The following is a 21,762-nucleotide window of genomic DNA, read 5'->3' as shown; positions in this document are numbered from 1 at the left end:
TGTTGGCTGCCCTGCTCCCATCTCCAGCGTGTTTCGGATGCAGAGTGGCTGTAGCTGAGTTCTCTGGGTGGAGAAGGGCAGGAAGGGACCTGATGCTTCAGGCTCTGTGGTGACTGAGTCTGCAAGGCTAAAAGAAAAGGGAAGTCCACCTCTCTTCTTGATTAAATCACAAGAAGTAATTGGGGGAGGAAATGGGACTGTTACTTCTGTATTGTCACTACGAAACTGAAGATGTAGTTTGAGGAACTACATGAGGAAATACAAACATAGCACTTAACAGAATTTTAAAAGCAGCATTTTTCTGATATTGACTCAAGTAATGCAGAAACTTATCCAACAAAGATGAGTGCACCAAAATGGACACACACCCTCCTCATGCACCCAACTCCCCAGCTGTGTGAATTGAATCAATTTCTCATGACAGGTTAAAATTTCTCTGTAAGGATTTGAAATATGATGTTGTGTTTCACTAGTCTGCTGCAGCATTCCTCATGGTCTTCCAAAGTAATTGGGTTTTTTTGCCGTAGGAAGAGAGATGCCCATGTTTATTTGATGGGATCGATAGAACTGTTCTAGTAGATTTTAATTTCTGGTGTCAAAATATGCTGTGCTGAAGGCCACAGCAGAAGTGTGGCTCTGCAGTGTGCAGTGCAGGTGTTCAAGGCTGCTGTAGCCAGCATTTTTCAGCACTTTTGATTAGAAACACTGCCATGAAAGGAATATTTATTTATTATTTATTCATTACTTGTTTGCTACACCTAAATACTCTTTGTGAATATTTTTTAAAGTTTGTCCTAGAACATGACATGTAGGCTGCTGGCAATAAGATTGTGCTGTGAGACTGCTTGAAAAGTCTCTAAATTACTATGATTTCTTTTAGAGAAGGAAAAACAGCAGCAGCAGTAACAAAATTGAGTGGGTTAAATGGGTGTATGTGTCTGAATGTGTCAGCCCATAACTCACCACTGGTGCTGAGTGTTTGCAAACTGTTGGAAACTCAGAGGGGATCTGTAGTCTCTGTTTGCTCCCATTTGGCTGCTTAGTCAATCCCATGAGCTTGGAAGTTCCTGCCCTGTTCTCTGCTAGGGCTGGTGAATCTGTGTTGAATCAGGCATTTTCAGAATTTGGGCAGGTAATATTTCAGGTGTGTGAGGAGGGAAGGGCTTCCCTCTGCTGCCCTGCCACAGCTGCACTCTGAAGGTTGTACCTGTGTCACCTTGGAATGCACACAATCGTTAGGTTGAAATGTTGTGGAGAATTTGCACTCCAAGGAGCCTTTATCTTCTCAGGGGTTTGTTAAGGCAGAGCATTTCGTTGTTGCTATTCCAGGTTAAATTTAAGTGTGTGCCCTCCTCCATTCCCCACTGTTTTTCTCTCTGTTACCCACCTCCCCCATAGCTCCCTTCACTCATTTTTTTTTTTCTCCTTCCTAATTGTGCTCAGGGAATTTAGCAGCACTGTGGGAAGAAAACCTTGAAGCTTGGAGCCTGTTCTGTTGTCCAAGGAGGGCTCTGGCTGCCCATGAGCACATCTGTGCTTGAGGGACCCCTTCTCCCCTTGCTCTTCAACAGGCAGGACACACAGCAAGAGTGGAGGAAACGGAAGGGCAAGTGCTTGGGGAAGCAGAGTTGTGGTGAAAAAAGTAGTTAAGGGATTGAGACTGAAAAGACACTGAGGATTGTCACTTTGTAGGTTCAGTGTGCATAGATCTTACGTTAAAAAATTCCTCTTCAGGTTCTTTAGGGCAAAAGGTTTGATTTAAAGTAAAAATCACTGTGGTTTTTTTTTTTCTTACTTAAGCTACACATTCTAATAAATTAAAAGCCAGTGAAAATTTAAGACTGTAAAAGTTTAGTGGCTCCACTTATATTTTATATAAATACTAAATCTAAAGTTAGAAACTTGTGTTCACAGGCTTAGAAAGCCTTTCAAAAGACTTTTATGGTTATCTTTTTGAATAGTACTTGATAGTTTGACCACTGTGAGGTTAAGAAGCCTTTTTTTGTTTGGGTGATTACTCACCATTCAAATACAGCACATTAGTGATGGTGGCCTCATGCATTATGGATGAAGGCCCCTGCTGTTAATACAGATCTTACCTTTGAGCCAGTCAAAGCCTTTATTTAGCAATGCAAAAGCAGAAAATGAGAAAGGTGGGTTGTGTGTCACACAGGCGCATGTGAACTTCATTAATACCCAAATGTGCATTTGCAGTCCAAGGCTGAGCTCTAGAACTGATTTTGGGGGGTGCTGCTTGGGGATGAGGGTGGGGTTTTCTGGGACCACACCTAGGGGTTTGCAGGGATCATTCCCTGGGTCACAGGATGTCAGAGCTCTGTGCTCAGGTTGCTTCATTTCTCCACTGCAGTGTACCTTCAGTGTTGCACCATGTGCTCTTCAGCCCGTGTGTGCCTTAGCTGTCTTTTCCAGATTGTTTTTCAGATTTTTTTCCAGATTGTTTCTTCACCTTTTTCCCCCCACCTTAGTTGTTTTCAAGAATTCCTGCCTCTTTTGGGTTGTTCTGTACAGTACATCTACTCTAGCTTCCCATTTTTCAGGGAGAGAGCAGCTAGAAGAGCTGGGAGCTGGGGTGTTTAATCTGGACAAAAGGAGGCTCAGAGGGACCTTCTCTCTCTCTACAGCTTAAAGGAGGTTGAAACCAGGTGCCAATCAGCCTCTTCTTCCAGTCCCATCAAGCAACAGGACAAGAGGAAATTGTCTGAATTTGTGCCAGGGGAGCTCTAGTCTGGGTATGAGGGAAAATGTGTGGATGTGGCATTCGGGGCCAGGTTTTAGTGGTGAATACGGTGGTGCTGGGTTAACAATTGGACTCAATGATCTCAGAGGCCTTTTCCAGCCTTAATGATTCTATGAATCTGTGAACTCCACATTCATCACCAGACTTTCAGAAGCCTGAGTGTTCTGCTCTTTGCTAGGCAGCCTTGTTACTGCCCTGGTAGGAGCAAAAGGGGTGGGGGGAAAGGTGGATAAATAACTTTTTGTGCTCTCTAACACGCGCGTTTGCTTTTCTTTACCCTTCAGCATAAGGTTGCTCACAGTGGGCTTGCTGTTCTTCATTTCTGCTGTGTGCCTGCATTTCTGTTTGACTGTTTTAAATAGTATGTTTGCATGGGGCTGAAAGAACCTTCTGTATTATAAAAGATGAAAACTTCAGCTCTCTGTTAAGTCAGAAAATTGAGACCAACATGACTACTTGTGCTGCTGCTTCTCAGGCTGTTTGGAGCTACAAGGGAAAACAGCAATGGAAACTGGTTTTATTGCCTGTCTTTCTGATTTTAGGTAAATATTCTTAATTCTTTTTCATGGATAAATGTTTCTTCTTGGTAAACAGTGTTGCTACCTTTTGTATCTCAAGCTGAAAATAGGACTGCGGAGGAAGAGAAATTGATAATGAAGTGATTTAGTGTTTTATTTGGTGTTCTTTCTACATGAATTGCACTTTGTGTGTTTGGTTTTCTGCTATACTGAATTCTGTCAAATTCATGTCAGTTTTGTAGCCAGAATGCATATCTGGCTCCCTGCTTGGGCTTCTGAGCACAATGGCTGATTTGGTAAACTTGACATTTTTCCAAAGGGGATTAGTCGCTGTGTAGGAATTGTTATGATCATTCCACTGAAAGCACTTCTGAGTCTCTTTTGCTTATCTGATATTTAGGGGTTTATATATTTGGGCATTCAGGAACTTGGTGGGGGGGAGGGAGTATGGAAGTCAGACAATTAACTTTTTGCTCTTTAAATAGGTCCTAATTAACGTACACTGGAAATAAAACCATACTCGCAGTGTTTAAGATGCCACTGGATTTGTTCTTAAACACATTTCTTAGTCAAGCTATTGAGTTCATTTTAGAATGTGGTGTTCAGGTTCTATGGTGTGATTTAAAATAAAGGCTCCTGGGGGTTCTTTTAAAATTAAACTTAGTATCAGAATTTGGATTTTATTTCTTTTGAATTTTGTTGCCTTAAAAAAATAATCTGAGTTTGGAGCTGCAAGAATTCTTGAAGGAGTGATTCTACAGCAGTATTTAGGTGCAGTCCTGTGTGACCAGAGCCTCTCTGTCTCACAAGGCAGCAGCTGCTGTTTGACTTCCATCAGGTCTCACTTCTGCCTGATGCCAGCCCATGTATTCAATTGTGCTTCATGTTTCAAGCAACTTTACCCTGCTGGGACCCTGGGAAGAGTTGCGTTGAGCTCTTTCCTTTTATGATTTTTGTAACTTACTACTTTTTTTTCCTCACTATTCAAAATTATTGTTTCGAAGTAGTTTTTATGTAGCTTCTTTAGTTACAAAAGTAAGTTTATGAATATTGGGAAATAAAATGTGTTCTCTTCCCCTTTCTGTTGTCAAGCTTCCTCTGTAATAATATGTCCATATTCTTTATAGTTTCAGTGCTGGCAAAGCTTCCAGTTAGATGATGAAATATGTTTCAGATCTATTTTATTAACTGCTCTGGCCGTGCTAAATGCACATCAAAATCATCTGTTACATTTCTGGTTTACATTGTTGTATTCCTGTCCTAGTGAAACATGAGCTTTGAAAGGCACAGCAGTGGAAAAATCCTGCTCGAAACCTCTCTTAATCATAGATTTAAGTATGACTGTGTGCATACTGGCAGACTTCTGTTTTGGGCAAGTGCATGTTACTGTGAACTAATAGAGAAATTCACATAAAATACTGCTAAGCTGTAAAAAGCAATGTGAAAACTGTGTAGCAGTATTCTGACCTTGTAATGATTTACAGCTGGAAGAGCAGAGCTGAGTATGGAAAAAAAGAACAAATTTCAGCTTGATGCAAAGGGCTTTTTAAAATTTATTTTTATTTATTTTTCCCTTTGCTCTCTGAGCTGTAGCAGTTCAATACTCTTTGTAGTTTTGCCTCTTACAAATGGACCAGAAATCCCACGTGGGAGACAGAGGTGGCATTGACACTGCAGGGGAGGACTTTCAGCAGGGAAATACTTGGATACAGAGAGACAGTCAGCTCTTCTTCAAAGAGCTTTAGAGAACTGCTCTGTGTGGTACAGGGAGTACAAAAATGAAGGACCAAATTGAGCCTTGTGTGCCAAGGGAGCTGGAGAGGATGAGTGTGTGAAGCAGGACTGGAGAGCTGGGAAGTGGGTAAATGAGCACAGCAAGGGAGCATGAAGGCCAAGTACTTGAAATGAGAAGGGAGGGAGAAAGGAGAGAACATCGTAAATACATGAGGCATTAATAATGTCCAGGGAATGGCAGGAGATGAGGAAATAATTGAGAAGCAACTAAGAGCATGAAATATACCTCTGTTGTTTCAACAGCCAGAAATACAAAGGGAGGATGTGTTACTTGGGATCCTCATCCCAAAGCTCTGAAACTGCAGGAATGTTCCAGCTTCTGAGCCCTTTAACAAGGCTGAGGAGGACCAGTGTGGCTGGGTGGGATCTTCAGGGTGACTGTGCTGAGCTATGGGAAGGCAGCTCCAGCTGGGATTCATCTCTCCTTGGTCTTGTGTTGTCATTCTTTCCTGTTGACCCCCTCATCCCTCCTATCCCCATTCCCCCAACTCTGAAATACTTGTTATTTTCATGTATATGCACCTGGTGGAGATTTTTAGGAGACTGCAGAGACTGGTGCCCAGTTCATGTAATTTATTTTTCTATTTAGCTACATTAAATAGATGACTCATCTGTTCGAGTAGTAATTTGATTGATTGCCATTATTTTCATCCAATATGTGTTATTTCCAGTGTGTTAAAAGCAAATACTGCTTATCATGTGTCTTTTCTTCTTCCTTGTATAAGCCAAGCATATTCACTGTACAATAAGGACAAGTTTTACCAGCTATGACATGAACTATTGATATTTCTAATCTCTGAATTCATTTCTAGTCCACAAAATAGTCTTAAATTGTACCCATAGCTGCTGTACTGACTTAAGAGTCTCCTTTTAAAGTGTTCTTTCAGTTGCTTTTTAAATTGCAAACATGTATTCTGGCAGTCCTGTAGGTGTTATTTTTAATATTTGAGTTTATTCTTAGCGTTCAATGTTATTCTTAGTATTCAATACTATTCTTAATATTCAGTTTTGGTTTTAATATTTTAAAGCGAGTAGATGCTTTTCTGTAAGATTTAGTGCTTTTCCTTATTCTTAAATTTGTCTGGCAGTGTTATGGTATTTATTCAACTAGCTTGAATAAATGAAATGAGACTTGCTTTCTGCAAACAAGGTATTTGGCCTCAGGAGTCATAGGTACTTGATTTTAAAAGCTGCTGTATGCATCTGTTACTTTCTGCCCTTAATAGTCTCAGTACAAAAAAGGGATCTGTTCAGGGTTTTTGTGGTTAAAACTGCTTTAGATGAAAAAATTGAGGACCTTTATTTTGCTTTGAAATCTCCCAACCAAAATTTAGGATCAGAGTTAACTTGGGGTTTTTGCTATGGGGGTATGGTTTCCCCTGTCTGCTGAAACACCCCTTAGACATGCAAAAATGTCTATGCTGACTTGAGCTGTAAGACCTCTTGGGTACTTCAGCCAGCTCTGTGTCTGTGACATTAGGGAGCAGTGGTGTGGTGTTTATGGGTTGCTCTAGAGAGAATAGTTGCAGAAAGCTGGGAGTTGTTGCTGTAACCTTTTCTGGCTTGGAAACTTGTCCAATAGAATGTACCTGTAATTTGCCATTTGTGCTGTGGACAGCTGCTGTCTGTTTGTTTGCAGAGTGCAGTCACTGTTGTATGACATTCTTGGGTTTGAGATTTATATTCCAAGTACAACTGTACTGCAAAGCCCAGAGGTACCAACCTCTGGTAGATACTGCCAAGGCTCTGTGTTACTGCCAGTGTCTTAGGCAGGGGTTGGCAATGTCTCACAACCATGTGAGTCTAAGCAAGGAGATAAAAATTGAATCTGGCAGATAAAGGCTGAAATGGCAGCTGAGCTCCACAATTCAAGTGTCCAAAGTCAAAATTACAGTTTAATATTCTCACCAAACACAGCTGAAAGCAAAATCTGAAACAGCTTAGTGGAAAGTTTCAAGTCACTGCACTTGGCAGGTATTGGCCTTGTCAACAGCATTAGCAAGGCTGTGGAAAATGCTTGGGTTCTGGTTTTGGCAGACAAAGAGGAACCACATAAAAATATTTGAAGTGTAATGTATTGTAGTGTAAGAAGGAAGAGCCTGTGTTTATTACTGCCTATGTGTTTGTAAAATCTGTGTGTGTTTTGCTTTGCTGTCTTCATTGGTTTTCCTGCTCTGTACAACTATTTACTGTGGAACACATTCACCTCTGAAATTGGAACTGGGAGTCAAGATGGAACTGAGGAACTGACACAGAAGAATTAGTAAAGTTTGGTTTGAAATTTGTTGTCTTATCCTTCCTTTCATATTTTTTGTTTTCCTCTTAAGATAGAAGACTAAGGGGCTAAAAATATGAACACTTTTCCTTCTCATTTTCACCTCTAAAGCTTGTGATTAAAATTCCAGAAAACAGAATAGAATACAGGCATTTGTTATTACAAGTGTAGTCTGGTAAGATTCATAAATTAGCTGATGCTCTCACATTAGGGCAGAGTCATTACAACTCTGGCATTACATTTAGATATGCTTCAACTTTCATCTGCATGTCAGAAGACTTAGTGGTGGTGCTTCTGTTAGTTTCTTCTCTGTGTGAGTTTACTGCGTTTCTTTGTGTTTCATATTTTTTGGGTAGTCTCAGTTTCATTCAAAGAAATATATTTGTTGCCTTTTTTTTTTTTATTTTGATAAGCCAGACTGTTTAAGGTTGGCACGGTGGCAATGTAAGGGCAGGGATTAATGAGGAAAATTATGAATAATCCAGTCCTTCAATCTTGACTACTTTGTTTTCCCAATGGTTTGTACCACCCTCATCGTTAACTGTGCTGTGTCTTTTGCTGATATTCTTCAATGTCAGTTTTTAAGTTAAAATTATAAGGGACAGCCAGACCTGTTGTGGCATTTTTTCTGTGATTCATGCTGAAAGACTGATAGAAAAAGCAGCTTCAAGAAGAGTGCAAAACCCAGAGTTGTTCCACATCTGGGTCTGTTCCTGAAGTCTTAGTCAAGCATTGACTTAGCCAAAGAGCTCTTCTGGGCTATGTAAATCAGGAACAAAAAATCACAATGAAGTTGTGGCATACTGTTGAGAGACATCCTTCCATGAAACCATAGTCTTTGTGCATAATTACTTAGAAATAATGATAAAAAAGTCATGATCCTCTATGTTCCTGAAGTCTCCAGAAGGTGCATGGTGTATGTTTTGTATCTTTCAGTGCATTTAATCCCAGTAAACCCTGTCAGGGAGGATGGGTTGAATCCGAAGAGCCGGAAGAGAATAATGCCTGATTTGCTGACGGAGCCTCCTGCCCTCGACCCCGTCTATGAAGCTCACGTGTACTGCAATATTCCCACCATCGCTGAGCGCAGCATGGAAGGTAAGCTTTGGCAGGGCAGACCTCAGGGTAGCTGCTTGTTTCTTTGTGGTGTTATTGGAAATGATAACTCTCTGCACTGTCAGGTCATTGCTGCTTGGAGAAGGTGGAGCAAATGCCAGCTAGTCACTGAATTATGTTAAATCATTCAAAACATGCTGCTGCTCTTCCCTTCCCTTTGTATCCTCTTCGTTGTCTTGATTTTTGGAAATTGTTCTGTGTCCAGCCAATAGTCAGCTACAGGTCTAAAACTGAAAGGGTTGGGAGGGGTATAGATATTTAATATTTGAATTGTAATTCTTGTTACATGTCAGCAGCATTTCAAACAGTTGACTTGGAATTCAGGAAGAAAAACCCCACAGAAGTAATTAATTTTGGAATTACAAGCCATTAGACATGGTCAGCTAGAAGGCATATTTGTATTCTTTACTCCACAGCAGCTGCAGCAAGTTTGAATGAAGTCTTTCATTAGCATATCCTACTAATAGTTATCAAATAAATCACAAACTAGTATATCAGAAAGATCCAGATTAGACATGCTGCAAAATCCATCATTATGATGGGGATCTGAAGAGAGGTATTATGAAAGTGGAATAACCTTATTGTGTTGACAGAGTTCAGTGCTTGAGTAGTGTTTTGTGTGGTTGGTGGCCTTCAGACGTACTGTGGAGATATGCTCAGTCTTGTATAACTTGTCTTGCAATGTGAAGTGAAATCTTTCTTGGGTTGCTAAATTGTAATTTCCTAGGGGTGTTTTCTTTCATTGCAATACCAAAGCTATCAAGCTAATGATACCTACTTTTTTTTTTTTTAATTAAAAAAAGTGGATACAGGTAAATTTTTTTTTTTTCTTGTTTTCCCTTTCTTCACTTTAGGTCATGCTCCTCATTATTTTAAGCTGGTCTCAGTTCAAGTGCTGATTCGACACGGTGATAGGTACCCTTTGTATGCCATTCCCAAGACAAAGAGACCTGACATCGACTGCATGTTGGTGCCCAGCAGGTAAAATCCTTGAAGTTTGTCTGTACTAAGCTCTTTTTTTGCTTGAGAATCATTTTTTTCCTCTTCAGGAAACAATTTGTGCAGCCTGAATACCACTGTGTATTGCCATGGTTTAAAAAGCCAACCCCTGGATCCATGGTGCACAGTATTTTCTTTGAAACAAGAGCTATTACATGTTACCAGTTCAGACCAGAGTAAGATCTTCATATTTCTTTAAAAAGCAAAAGCTATTTAGTTGGATATTTAAGTTGCCATTCCTCTTAGATAAGTTTCTACATTTTGAAAATGTAAGTGCATTGTTTGAGATGATCTCATCCATTTCAGCTCAGCATGCTTCCCTTCATCTGAATACAAAAAGCTCTCAGGCAGTTCAGCACTACCATAAGAAAACTAATATTTGTATTTTATATTATTTTTTTCTTTTACTTTTCAGAAATATAGGCTATCAGAATTTTCCCTTATGGTTTGTGTCAAAATTCAGGAAATAATGGGAGTTGTGCATTTAACTATTAAAATACAAGTTAACAGAAAGTGCTACTGTTTGCTACTTGACAACTACCCCTTTCTTGTAGTTACCTCTCTCTGTTTAGATCGGTCACAAGTCAGTCATTTGTGTCTAACTGCCACTGTAACATCATTTTCCTTTCTGTTTCAGTATAGTGCTTTTGTCTAACATCATGTCATTGTAGGTTGCTGAAAACTTTTCACACCTGAATCACTTTGAGCTACAGATATGATCTGAATTGCTTCTTTGTGGCAGAACCTTCCTTTTTTGTTTAGATTCTACTCACTGATACAGATGCATTATAGTGTAGAGCAGTAGAAAAACCCAGTGATGATGTAATTTCCCAACCTCTGCCATGGCTTGTTTGATTAGATGTAAGTACTTTTAAGTAGGATGATGATGATGATTTTTCATCAGAGGACTTACCAGTGAACCTACTGAATACTTAAAAGAAAAATACCAAGATGTGTTAGCAAAACCTCTGGCAAATCTATCCCTTCATGGTGCTGTCCCCTCAGCAGTGTCAGCTGTGGAGATTTCAGTGGCTGAGGGCTGTCTGTGTTCCTGCATACATTATTCAGGAAAAGAGGCACAGTAGGTGCACAAAGCAGTGTAGATGGACCATAAATACCTTTTTCCAGAATGGCATGGTATCTCCTCTGTCTTTAATTCCACACCAGAAAAGCCAGAACATTATTTCTTGACTCACAAATGGCTTTACTCTGTTGTGCTGGAGGTGTTAATGCCACACTGAAAGTACATTTCACCTTAGTGCCTGGGAGGATCTTGGAGCAGATCTTCATGGAAGAAATTTTTAGGCAAGTGCAAGACAAAGAGATGATCCAGGACAGCCAGCACAGCTCAGGGCAAATATGCCTGGCCAGTCTGGTGGCCTTGTGTGATGGGGTGACTGAGACAGTGGTCAAGGGAAGACTGACCAGTGTCATCTACCTGGAATTCTGTAAGGCTTTCAGGGTGGTCCCTCATGGCATCCTTAACTCCCTTAATCTCCAGCTGGAGAGCTGTGGATTGGAAGGGTGGACTGCTCAGTGGGTGAGGAATTGGCTGAATGGATGCAGAGGTGATCAGAGCTCTGTGTCCATGGAAGCCCGTGGTGAGTGGTGTCCCTCAGGGCTCTGGGACCAGTGCTCTTCAATCCCTTCATTCCTGACATGGACAGTGGAGTTGAGTGCACGCTCAGCAAGTTTGCACTTGAAACTTTCTTGACAAGAAATTTGTGTCCAGCTTGAGAAATGGATCCATGAGAAACTCAACAGGATCAAGAAGTTCAGGAGGTTCACCTGGCTCAGGGTAATCACAGCCATGGGTGCAGACTGGGAGGAATCACTGAGAATAGCCCTGCAGAGGACTTGGGGGTTCTGGTGGATGAAAAACTGGGCACGAGCCAGCAGTGTGCACTGGCAGCCCAAGAGGCCAGACATTGGCTGCTCCTCTTCTGTGTTCACACTTCAGCTTCCAGCAAAACGCCTGTTTGGTCAAGAGGTGTCATCCAGGGGTCTGGTCCAACCTCCTTCAGGAGAAGTTGCATTTCCTTGAGAGCTACCTAACCCCAGAAGCACTCTGTGCCCACTGCAAACTGAGTAGCTTCCTGAAATGAGATGTGCTTTCCCAAGACTGCTGTGAGGAGACCAAATTTCAGTTATCTCTGCCACAGAGTGGAGTGGGAGTTCTTTTAATAAAAAATGAATTTTTCTAAGAAGATGGAAAATGAATTGTTTGCTAATAGCTATGATAACATTTTTAATGACCTGCCTGTAAGGGGTGAGATTATTTTCAGCATGAAATGCTAAGTAGAAAAATATGATCCAGATTCCTATTGGAGTTCCTAAAGGCTCTGATCTGATCTTTCTTAATATCTGTCATGTTAGAATGTATGTGAGAAAGCTTTATTGAAAAGATGCTAACTGCAAGTGACAGTGTTAGATGAGTAGCTGTGTTTCTCAATGTGCCACATGGGACCTCCGTTTTGTATTTGTCAGAAAAGCTTTTATAGCTGTTTCCAATTCAGTTTCAGGCAAGGAGTACAACATGAAGGCCCTGAAGTCAGAAAAACTACCCATAAAAGGCAAGGAAGTAGTGTGGCTTTGACACAGAATGACCAAGTGGAGCAGTTGAGAGGGCACAGTCAGGCTCTGGGGAGGCCAGAGGGGGAACACTTATGGCTCTCACTGATTTGTGAAGCATTAGAGCATCACTGTGTAAATGACACATCCCTTACCACTCACAGCCACTGAAAGACCTCCTCTCCTCAAGTACAAAATCTGCGTAAAAGAGCATCTCCTCTCCTAATTTAGGGCAGCAGAAAGATTAAAGGAGTTGGCTCTGCACCATTCTGTCCAGATGTGTTAAAGCTGACCTTACTGAATAAAGCTAGAATTAAGCCATTGTTTTGAATGGAACATTCATTACTTCAGCATCAGGAAGTTATTTGCTGTGTTTGGCTGTAAGGCTTATATGCCTTTGTGATGTAAATTTGGAGCTTGATTGTAAATGTATTTATATAGGGAGTGTGACAGGGTCTGTAATCACTGCCTTTGAACTGAGGCTTTCTTGCTGCTGTACAGTTGAGCTGAGATGTCTGATGGAAAGTCTGGCTTGTTTAAGCTTTCTGGACTTAGAACATCAGATAAGCAAGCTGCTCATATGCAGGCTGCTCTTTATTTGACTTGGCATTCAGCTGATGGAATTCATTAATTAAGCAGATTATGCCACAGCCCCGTGGACTTCTAATGGATATGCAAAGCAGCCTTGAGGTCACGCTTGGGTTTTGTGAATTATGGATTGTGACATATAAGTGTGGAATGAATATAAGCAAATGGATTAAATGCTTTGGAGATTTCTTCCATCTAAAACTTCAATTAATGTTACTGTTATCATTTATATTGTTCCGGATGCAAACTTCCAAAGGGAACCAAATAACACATACTTATTTCCTCAAGAAAATTACTTGAATGATGTTATGAAAATCTGTTCATTGTAGTATTTGCTTATGGGGGAAAGCAATTAATCCCACACATTTTTTTCCTTATGTAGCTTACATTTATAGTGTCAAAAGTAAAAAATAGGCAGTGTTTCTTCGCTGAGTTTGTATGTGAGAGAGAAGAAATGCTTTTTGGAAGATGCTAAAATGATTTCAGAAGACTGCTATAATTTATAGTTAGCTGGGTTAATTAGCATATACTTGAAGACATTTTGAGAGGTGTTGATGGTAATCATAAGAAGCTTAGTAACAAATACTGAAATTTTAGGTTCAATATGCACATGTTTTGAAACTGCCACAAAAATGAGCTGGGAGCTGGGAGATGAGACAAGTATCATACTGTGAGCTGAAGGGGGTGTGGATCTGACTTGGAGTGAGGTCAAAGTAGGATCCAGACCAGAGTCAGGTGAAGAAAGGTCCTTGAGGCCTCTGCTGACTTTAAATAGAGTCAGACAGTGGTGGAGGAGATGGAATTACAGAGCCATGGAACGGTTTGGCCTGGAAGGGACCTCACAGATCCTCTCATTCCAAGCCCCTGCCAGGGGAGCAGTGTGGAGTTTGTTATAAAAATGTACAAGCTGTGAGACCTTTATGAATAAGTAATCCCCAACTGTACTACTACTGCCTTAGGATCGCTTCTGTAGACTACACTGATCTATTGTTGGGTTTAGTGCCATTTTCCTTTCATTTGTTTTCTAAAAAGCACACAGTGTAGTAGTCCTTTGATCTCACACTTTTTTTTTTTGCCTACTTGAACTTCACAGAAAATACATGTTACTTTTGCTTGAAGTTACTTAAAATGCAAAAAATCATTTTAGAAAGAGAAAGGGACTTGCTCTTGGGATAGTTTGCAGGCAGAGTCTTGTATTGTATGATTACAGAAAAGTCATGTTTGTGTGTCTGAAGCCTGGTGGGGTCACATTTCCTCACTGAGGGCTCTGCAACTCCTTGTGAGAAGCCTGGTCCTCTCAGCTTTTGCCATGCATTTTTGTATTAACTCCTTAAGCAAAAAGGAAATTTTGTTGAAGGATGCCAGCTCTGTTCCTGGCAGAAATACGTAATATAGTTCAAATAGTTGTGCAATATTTCTTTCCACGTACACTGGTTATAGTGTAGCAATAAAAGGTGATACTAAAGCATTTTAAGACCTTTGCAAATATGATATTTAAATGTTGATTAAGGATTTAAATGTTGGTCCATTTTAATGCTAGTGCGTGAAAACCAGAGTATTCAATCTGGGATCTGTTATCCCAGTACGTAGGTTGTAAATAACAAAAAGATCAGCTGAATTAATTATTTGAGGGAAAGGAAGCATCATCAGTTTTGTTACAGATAAAATTTATTCTATTGTACACAAAATCACTAAAAGACAAATTAGCAGGTTTTAAATAAGGGAACCAAATGTTAAAATTGGGAAGTGTGGCTGTTGTTAGTGGATTTAAATGAAAAGCTGTTCCATTTTCTGACAAAAATTGAAATAGTTTTTATACTCTGACCTTTTGCAAATGTGGTAGCTTACCATTGTAAGGCCAGGAAAATTACAGAAGGATATCTCTTTAGTTCATTTTTATTTTCTGATTACTCTTATGGAAATAAAATTTTAAGGATAATTCAGTCTTTACAACTGTACAACTGAGCAATTTCCTTTGCTTCCTGCTCCAGCAGCCCCAGCAGCCTCAGCCGTGTTGCCTGGATACTCCATCTCCTGCAGCATCTGTAAATTGGCCAATTCAACAGGAGGATTCATATTCTAAATAAAAGCCAAGTCTTGGGGTGGGAGGGGGAATGCTTTGTCAGCTGGGAGCCTGAGTGCTGCTGCAAGTCTTGCTGCTGAGAAAAATAGGTGTTTGTTTGCCCAGTTGTACAGGGATATCTATTTAACCAGAAGTAAGCTTTGAATTTCTATTCAGAAAGATGTCCAAGAGTCTATTCCATAAAGAAATTAGAAAACTTCTGCAGGCATGTGCTTATCTTGTGCTCACTTTAAATACAGGGCAATCCAAAGTTAAGTAAATTGCATCTCCATGTCTAATATTATTAATACTCTGTATTAATACGCTGGAATATAAAATAATCAATTATCATCCCTTTTGAAATTTTATCTTAAAAGTTAATTTATTTTGCCTACCATTTTTTTCTGAAAAATCCTTTTGCAAAGTACAGATAAATACTTCTATTTCTTCTTCCCTTTCTTTCTTCCTACAAGTGATTGCTGGCAGTTTTATCAGCACAGATTTGATTCCATTAGAATTCTTTCAGGCTTTTGTAAGCAAAGCAGCAAAAGAAGCAGAATGGATAATGCAGTTATTTTAGTTTTCTTTCACGTGTATTTCCAGAACTTATTAATTAAATGAACAGAGTTTAAGGAAAATTTTGATTGTCAGTTTATTCATGTGTAGAGTTTTATGACGTTCAAAATTTAGAAAATTGGTGGTTCAACCTGCTACCTCTGTAATAAGCTTAAAAAGCCATTTCCTAATGGGTGTAATTTAATTTTCTCAACTTAATTCTTCAATTTTTAGATTTCACTGCTGGGCTGTGAAAATACTGCAATGTATAAAATGTTCTGTTGGAAATTTTCATCTGGAGCTGGAGTAAGCTTCTAATGTATGATTGTACCACAGGAAGCATCCACTGCTTGAGAAACATAAACCAGGCTTTGTTCCTTTCTCTGCTTTGCAAATACTAATCTTCAGTTGCCCTGTTAAAATTACAATATACAGAAGAAGCTGTGGATTTAGAATATCATTAATTGGCTGGTTTTCCTTTAATCTGAAGTAAAATGAAAAAATTAGTCTGATTTTTAATCTCATTCTGCTTTTTATCTCATTTTGCATTTTTTTCTTACTGGCAGTTCCGGCATAATTGTAACATTTTCCTGCCAGGATTGTTTTTTTCCTGAAGAGAAATTAGATATTGGAAAATTCAAGTTTTATAAAATGATATGAGTTACCTTTCTGTTGACAGACACTGATTCTTATGAGCCCTCCTGTATATGCAGGCTGTAAGCAGAGCTTTGCAAGAGGTCCTCTTGTGTGAGTTTCTAAGTGAGCATGGATGTCTTTGTCCTAGCAAACTTCCATTCCAGACTCTCATTCCTGCTTTAGTGGTGTTATTGCTCCCTCTGGTGTGTCCTGCAAGTCAGGTTTCTTTTTAAGACCTGAGATTTTTATATCAAAAATAGTTTATCCTTCTAACAAATGTAAATATGAGCAGTAAACACAAATCCCAGAGTTCTGTAAGAGATCCCTGACAAAATTTATTTTATATATGTATTTTTTAAGCAACATGAAAATAACTGTATTCAAGCTGAACATCCTATTCAGACAAGAACTATCTGGAGCAGAGTTGGGTTGCCAAGCAGTTTCTGACGTAGTTCTGCACAAAATTAGAGAGGTGACTGTGTAACCTTTGATAAGTGCTGACATATAGCAAGGAAATCCCCACTTGTGTAATGCATTTCTGCTGTAGGAACGTGACCACAGATTTATTTTTTAAATGTTCAGATTACCTTTGGGTTACATTGTGGGATTTTTTGAACCTGTAGCTTTCTGTGCAGCAGTACCACAGTGAGCTGAATCCATGGTGTATTTGAAATTTCCAGTGCAGTGTGGGAGATTTAAGCATTCTTTCACTGACTTGAACTCTGTTTGTGAGTTAACTTGGATATTTTAGTGAATATCTCTTCCAGCTGCATTCATTACTTCATGGCAGGGTATCTTACTTGTGTACGTGTCCAGGAGTGTTGGCCTCTTTCTTCCTGGATAAAAGTGCAGTACTCCAAACTGATTCCAGTTTTAATGGGGCCACTGGCTATGCTTTCCAGTCCCACATAACTGAGACTACACATACTATTTGATTTGAGGCTGAAGGAAGTAGAAATAAAAGCTGAGATTGTGGTCAGCATTGCACATTACAATATCTGAGAATTCCTTCAAGACTGTATTTGAACCCCTTTAGATTGTAACTGGCTTTGGCTGTGCTGTTAAAGAGCATTGGTACTTCAGAAAAGAGAGAAGCTTGGAGGTTTTTTAAAGGATTTTTTAATACCTTTTTTCATTTTAGTTCATAACAGTATTACTGACTGAATTCAAAGCAACCCCCAGAAATTGCTTTAAAATACTTAGTGAAAGGTATCACAATTTTAATGTGACAAGACATGTTTCCTTACAGTTCTTTGGTGGATAGTAAGTAGTTAGATTTCTTTTCCATACTTGCAAAAGTCCTGAGTAAGAGCAGATGTTGTCCCAGTGGGAAATAACCTCACATCATGAAATTTCTGAGGTGACATACTTGGAATACTTGACTCTCTCAAGCTGCTTTCCCATATGCTTTTGGAAGTTTTCACATTTTGTTTTTTTATCTCTCTAGGAAACCTTCTCATCCTCAGCTTGAAGCCTTCATTAAGCATATGTCCAAAGGGTCTGCAGCCCAAATGGATGGTTCTCTGAGCAGCCTGCCTCACTTCCCCAGTCATTCACTGTGTGAAATGGGAGAGCTTACGCAGACAGGTGAGTTCCCCTAGCAGCTCTGTCTCATTCTCTGCTCTGTTAAACACAGTCTCCTTGAAAAGGGATCTTCTGATGCTCTTTATATTGACATAAATGCTTTTTTGTGGAAGCTTATTACATTGGTCATATCCTAAGCTATGCTGGGATATGTAACTCAACTGTAAAAGTGGCAACAGTTGTAGAAACCATGTTTTGTCCTATAGCTTGACAATCCTGTTACACACTGGTCAATCTTGGCATTTCTTTTAACTTCCTTTGTAGCAAGTCAGAGCAATTTTCCTTCATGTTGCTTCACACCTCAGAACTCCTCTGTTACCCTTGTGACAAACAGCTCAGTCCCTCCTGAGGAAGATCTGGTGCTCTGTTGCTGACAGGGCTGGGATTCAAAGGGACCCTGTGTCCCCTACAAGAGATGCTGATGTAGCAGACGAACCTGGTGCTTGTGTTATGGAAATGCTTTGTACATCTGGTGCCTGTCAAATCCTTGTGTGTTCTGGGATCCCTTTGGAAGGAATCCTTGGCTACTCTCAAGCCTTGCAAAGTGGTATCAGGAGAAAGCAAGGCAGAACACCACCTAAATTTAACAAACACGTGGACTGTGTCACTGAGCTGGCATCTGGGGACTCCTGTGGCATGCAGCAAGGTGTACAGAGGTGTTCTAGTGCATAAGGAGTTCATGCCTGTTGCTTTGCTGCTGTGCAAGAGATGTGGATTCTGAGACAGAGGTTTTGGCACTCTCCAGCTGGATAAAGGCAGAGGTGTAGCATAAATTAACAAACAATTTAAATGCTCCCTGAAGGAAGATGGAGAAGGAAGCTTGATGGTATTGCTACATCTCACAATTGTTCAGTGAGTTTACACACTAATTTACATTGTGTCCTGACTGCTGGTGGTTTTATTGGCTGCCATAAATTTTCAGGAGCACAGCATTCTCTGCAGGCCTGAAAACCTGACTGAGGTGCAGTCTTCAAAAACTCCTTTTATAGTCATGTTAGACCCCACCACAGTCTGTGTTTTACCCCAAAGAATTAATATTAAACTACTGAGGTTTTAAACAAATCTTATGGAACCAACATATTTTCTGTATTTCAGGCTAGTTCCTAGAATCTGAGAGATACTGAAGAATAGCAAATTTCTCATGTTTCAGACAGTTTTCTTAACAGTCATCATAAGTGAAGTTCAGTTTTGTAAATTTATCAGTAAGGCTACTAGCTGTAATTTTTTTTTTTTTTTGCATAACTGCAAAGATTCTAATCACGTATTGTAATTTCTGTCAAAATTCAGGGGTTGTACAACACTTGCGAAATGGACAACTGCTCCGAGAAATTTACATCAACAAGCACAAACTGCTCCCTAGTGACTGGACAGCCAAGCAGCTCTACTTGGAGACCACGGGGAAAAGCCGAACCCTGCAGAGCGCACTGGCCCTGCTCTACACCTTTTTGCCAGATTTTGACTGGAAGAAAATTAACATGAGGCACCAGTGGAGCACCATTTTCTGCTCAGGAAGCTGTGACTGTCCCATGAGAAACCACTACCTGGAAGAGGAGCAGCGCAGGCAGTACAGCTTACGGGTGAAAAACAACAATTTGGAGAAAATATACGTGGATATGGCAAAGATTGTGGGCATTCCCACCAGGCAGCTGAGAGCTTCTAACCCAATAGATTCTCTCTTGTGCTATTTCTGTCATAATGTCTCATTTCCATGTACCAAAGCTGGCTGCATTGGTATGGAACACTTCAAAGTAATCAAGAGACACCAGTTGGAGGATGAGAGGGAAAGACAGGAGAAGAAACTTTACTTCTTGTATGCACTATTGGCTACTCATCCTCTCCTCAACCAGACTGTCAACAGGCTGCAGCGTATTGCAGAAGGCAAGAAGGAGGAAGTGTTTGTCCTCTACTCTGCACATGATGTCACCTTGTCACCTGTTCTTAGTGCCTTGGGCATTACAGAGGCCAGATTTCCCAGATTTGCTGCCAGATTAGTTTTTGAGCTGTGGCAGGATGGGAAGAGACCCAAAGAACACTTTATCCGCATCCTGTACAACGGTGCTGATGTCACATTCCAGACCTCGTTTTGCAAGGATCATTATAAACGTTCCAGCAAGCCAATGTGCCCACTAGAAAAACTTGTCAACTTTGTCAAGAGGGATATGTTCTTAATTTTTAACAGTACAAGCTACTATGATGCATGTCATAGGAGAGCACTGTAGAGAAGGGAGGAGGAAAGGAGGCAGTGTTAACTTATGTCTGATCTGTTTTCTGGCAGAGGCACAGTTCCGTTTTCTTACTTCTCGTATTTTCATGTGTAAGTACAGAAGGGTAATGCTTGAAACATCCTTCAAATAGTTTTATTTTCATTCAGGCTGCAGATGGCCTTCAGAAGAAGAACAAATGCCAAGGGTTATGTGTACGTGTACGCTCACAAAGGCTGTTAACTGTTGTGATAAACCATGTGGTGAATGTAAGTGGGCCCTTGCTTGATAGAGTGAGAGAGCATAGACTTTGTGTTTCTCTGTTCCAGAGCAATAATTGGATAGCCTAAGTTTAAAGCAAAAACTCCATTTTTTTCTATCACCATCTCACAGTCACTTTAAGCACTTAATGTCAGGGTCATTATGAATTCCAGGTGTCTGCATTAAGGCACTTAAAAGGAATTTTTGAATTTCTTTACTCAGAGGAAGCCTTCTAATATTATGGTCCTTAAAGCAAAGTGCATATGTGTGTGTGAATACTTCCCTGAGCATGTACAAATGAGCACGTACAAAGTGTGCCTTCTGCACCTCACAGACCTAGAAACCCTTGGCTATTGTTGCCAGTGCCAGAGAAGGGTGTACTGGAAAAGGGATACAAAACTCTACTCTCTGATTGCACTTCCAGCACTTTGAATAGTTCAAACACAGTCTAGAAACATGTAAAGGCCTTGTGACGTTAAAATAGATAGCAAACACTAACGATACCACTAAACCTGAGTGGGAAATTAGGCTTAGAAATCAGTTTTATGGTGAAATGTTGGGCTCTTTCCCGTTGTAAACCCATTCAAGCTGTTGTGCTATGGTACAAATCAGTATTTTAGGAATTTGCTGTGGTGACTGCTTGAGACAACTTGACTAAATACTGAGAAAACTTTGTAGTTGAGTTAGTATTTTTCTGGACTAGGAAGCTCTTATTTTGTAAGACCAGACTTGTACATATTGTACTGTGTATATTTATAACACAGTAGATTTTTCTTACTTGTTTAGTTTGTAAAGACTTGTGGAGGTCACTTTTTAGACATTTTTTCCCTTGATCAGGATGTTTAGACTTAAGAATAAACTGTCTGTTATGGGTAATTTGAACAATCAGTAGACATGAAAACTTCAGACTGCTTTCATCTCTGTAGGAGTAGTAAATTGAGAACCAATTTTTAATAGAATTCCTAGAAATTTTATAATGATGGAGGTTTTTTAACCTCTAGAAATAAACTAGTCTGTGAGTTGTGATTCAATGGTGCTAGTTTGTCAAAGAAAACATAACTCAGCATAAATTCTCTGACTTTTGGCATTCCACTCTCTCTGTTTTCAATGCTGCATTTGAACATGTTTCTTTAAATAAAATTCTGGGGTCTCTTTGTGTTTTTGTGTGTTAAGTTTGTTGTGACTTCCTTAGCTGTTTGTAGGAATAAGGTGGATATTGTTAAGCTGCTTCTTGCATTTCTAACTTCTGCACTTAATCTGTCCTGGGCCCCAGTCTGGGCAGTAGCAAGTAAACATTTCATGAATACTGAACTAGAAATCCTGATAGAATATTTGGGGCTTTTGTACCATATTGGAATGGTAACCTTTCTGTCTAAGAGACTGGATCTGCTTGTGTGCTGGAGAGCACACAGGAGGAGGGAATCTGAAAGTTGAGCTGACTGTAGAAATTACATGAAGGGGATCTTTTGGCCAATATTAGTAGCAAAGGCTCATAATTTTTCCTTTATGTTGAGGTAGGACCTCCTGTGATTGTGCTCCCACTGCCTCTTCTCCTGTCACTGGGCAACACTGTGAAGATGTCTCTTACAGTTCCCTTCAGGTATTGATGAGATTTCCTTGAGCCTTCTCTGGGCCAAGCAGACCCAGCTCTACCCTCATGTCAGGTGTTCCAGACCCTTGGCCATCGTGGCTGTCACTGGGGACTCTCCAGCAGCTCCATCTCCCTTGTCCTGGTGTGACAAAGAGCACTGATAGCTGTTTCAGCCAAAAAAGCCTCCACTGTGGTCAGGGCAGTGACAAGAAACCTGGATTGGAGAATTTAATGAAATCTGGAACTAAATTTC

At 40.1% G+C, this 21,762-nt stretch overlaps 1 protein-coding gene across 3 annotated transcripts in view; it reads left to right on the top strand.

Annotated features, from left to right (window-relative positions):
• Positions 1 to 21,078, top strand: part of PXYLP1 (2-phosphoxylose phosphatase 1) — a 48,583-nt gene extending 27,505 nt beyond the window's left edge. For 2 of the 3 annotated variants that reach the window (XM_053986807.1, XM_053986808.1), the window contains exons 3-6: positions 8,282 to 8,443; positions 9,316 to 9,442; positions 17,320 to 17,459; positions 18,744 to 21,078. In XM_053986807.1, the coding sequence (XP_053842782.1) occupies positions 8,282 to 8,443; positions 9,316 to 9,442; positions 17,320 to 17,459; positions 18,744 to 19,675 (1,361 nt within the window). In that variant the 3' untranslated portion in view covers positions 19,676 to 21,078. Of the gene's footprint in view, positions 1 to 3,094; positions 3,301 to 8,281; positions 8,444 to 9,315; positions 9,443 to 17,319; positions 17,460 to 18,743 lie in introns of those variants that run through there. The other variant, XM_053986806.1, reaches the window with a different exon arrangement.
• Positions 21,079 to 21,762: the final 684 nt, after the last annotated feature.

Source organism: Vidua macroura, chromosome 10, assembly GCF_024509145.1.
Source record: "Vidua macroura isolate BioBank_ID:100142 chromosome 10, ASM2450914v1, whole genome shotgun sequence".
Taxonomy (NCBI): Eukaryota; Metazoa; Chordata; class Aves; order Passeriformes; family Viduidae; genus Vidua; species Vidua macroura.
This window is presented reverse-complemented; position numbering and strand designations above follow the sequence as displayed.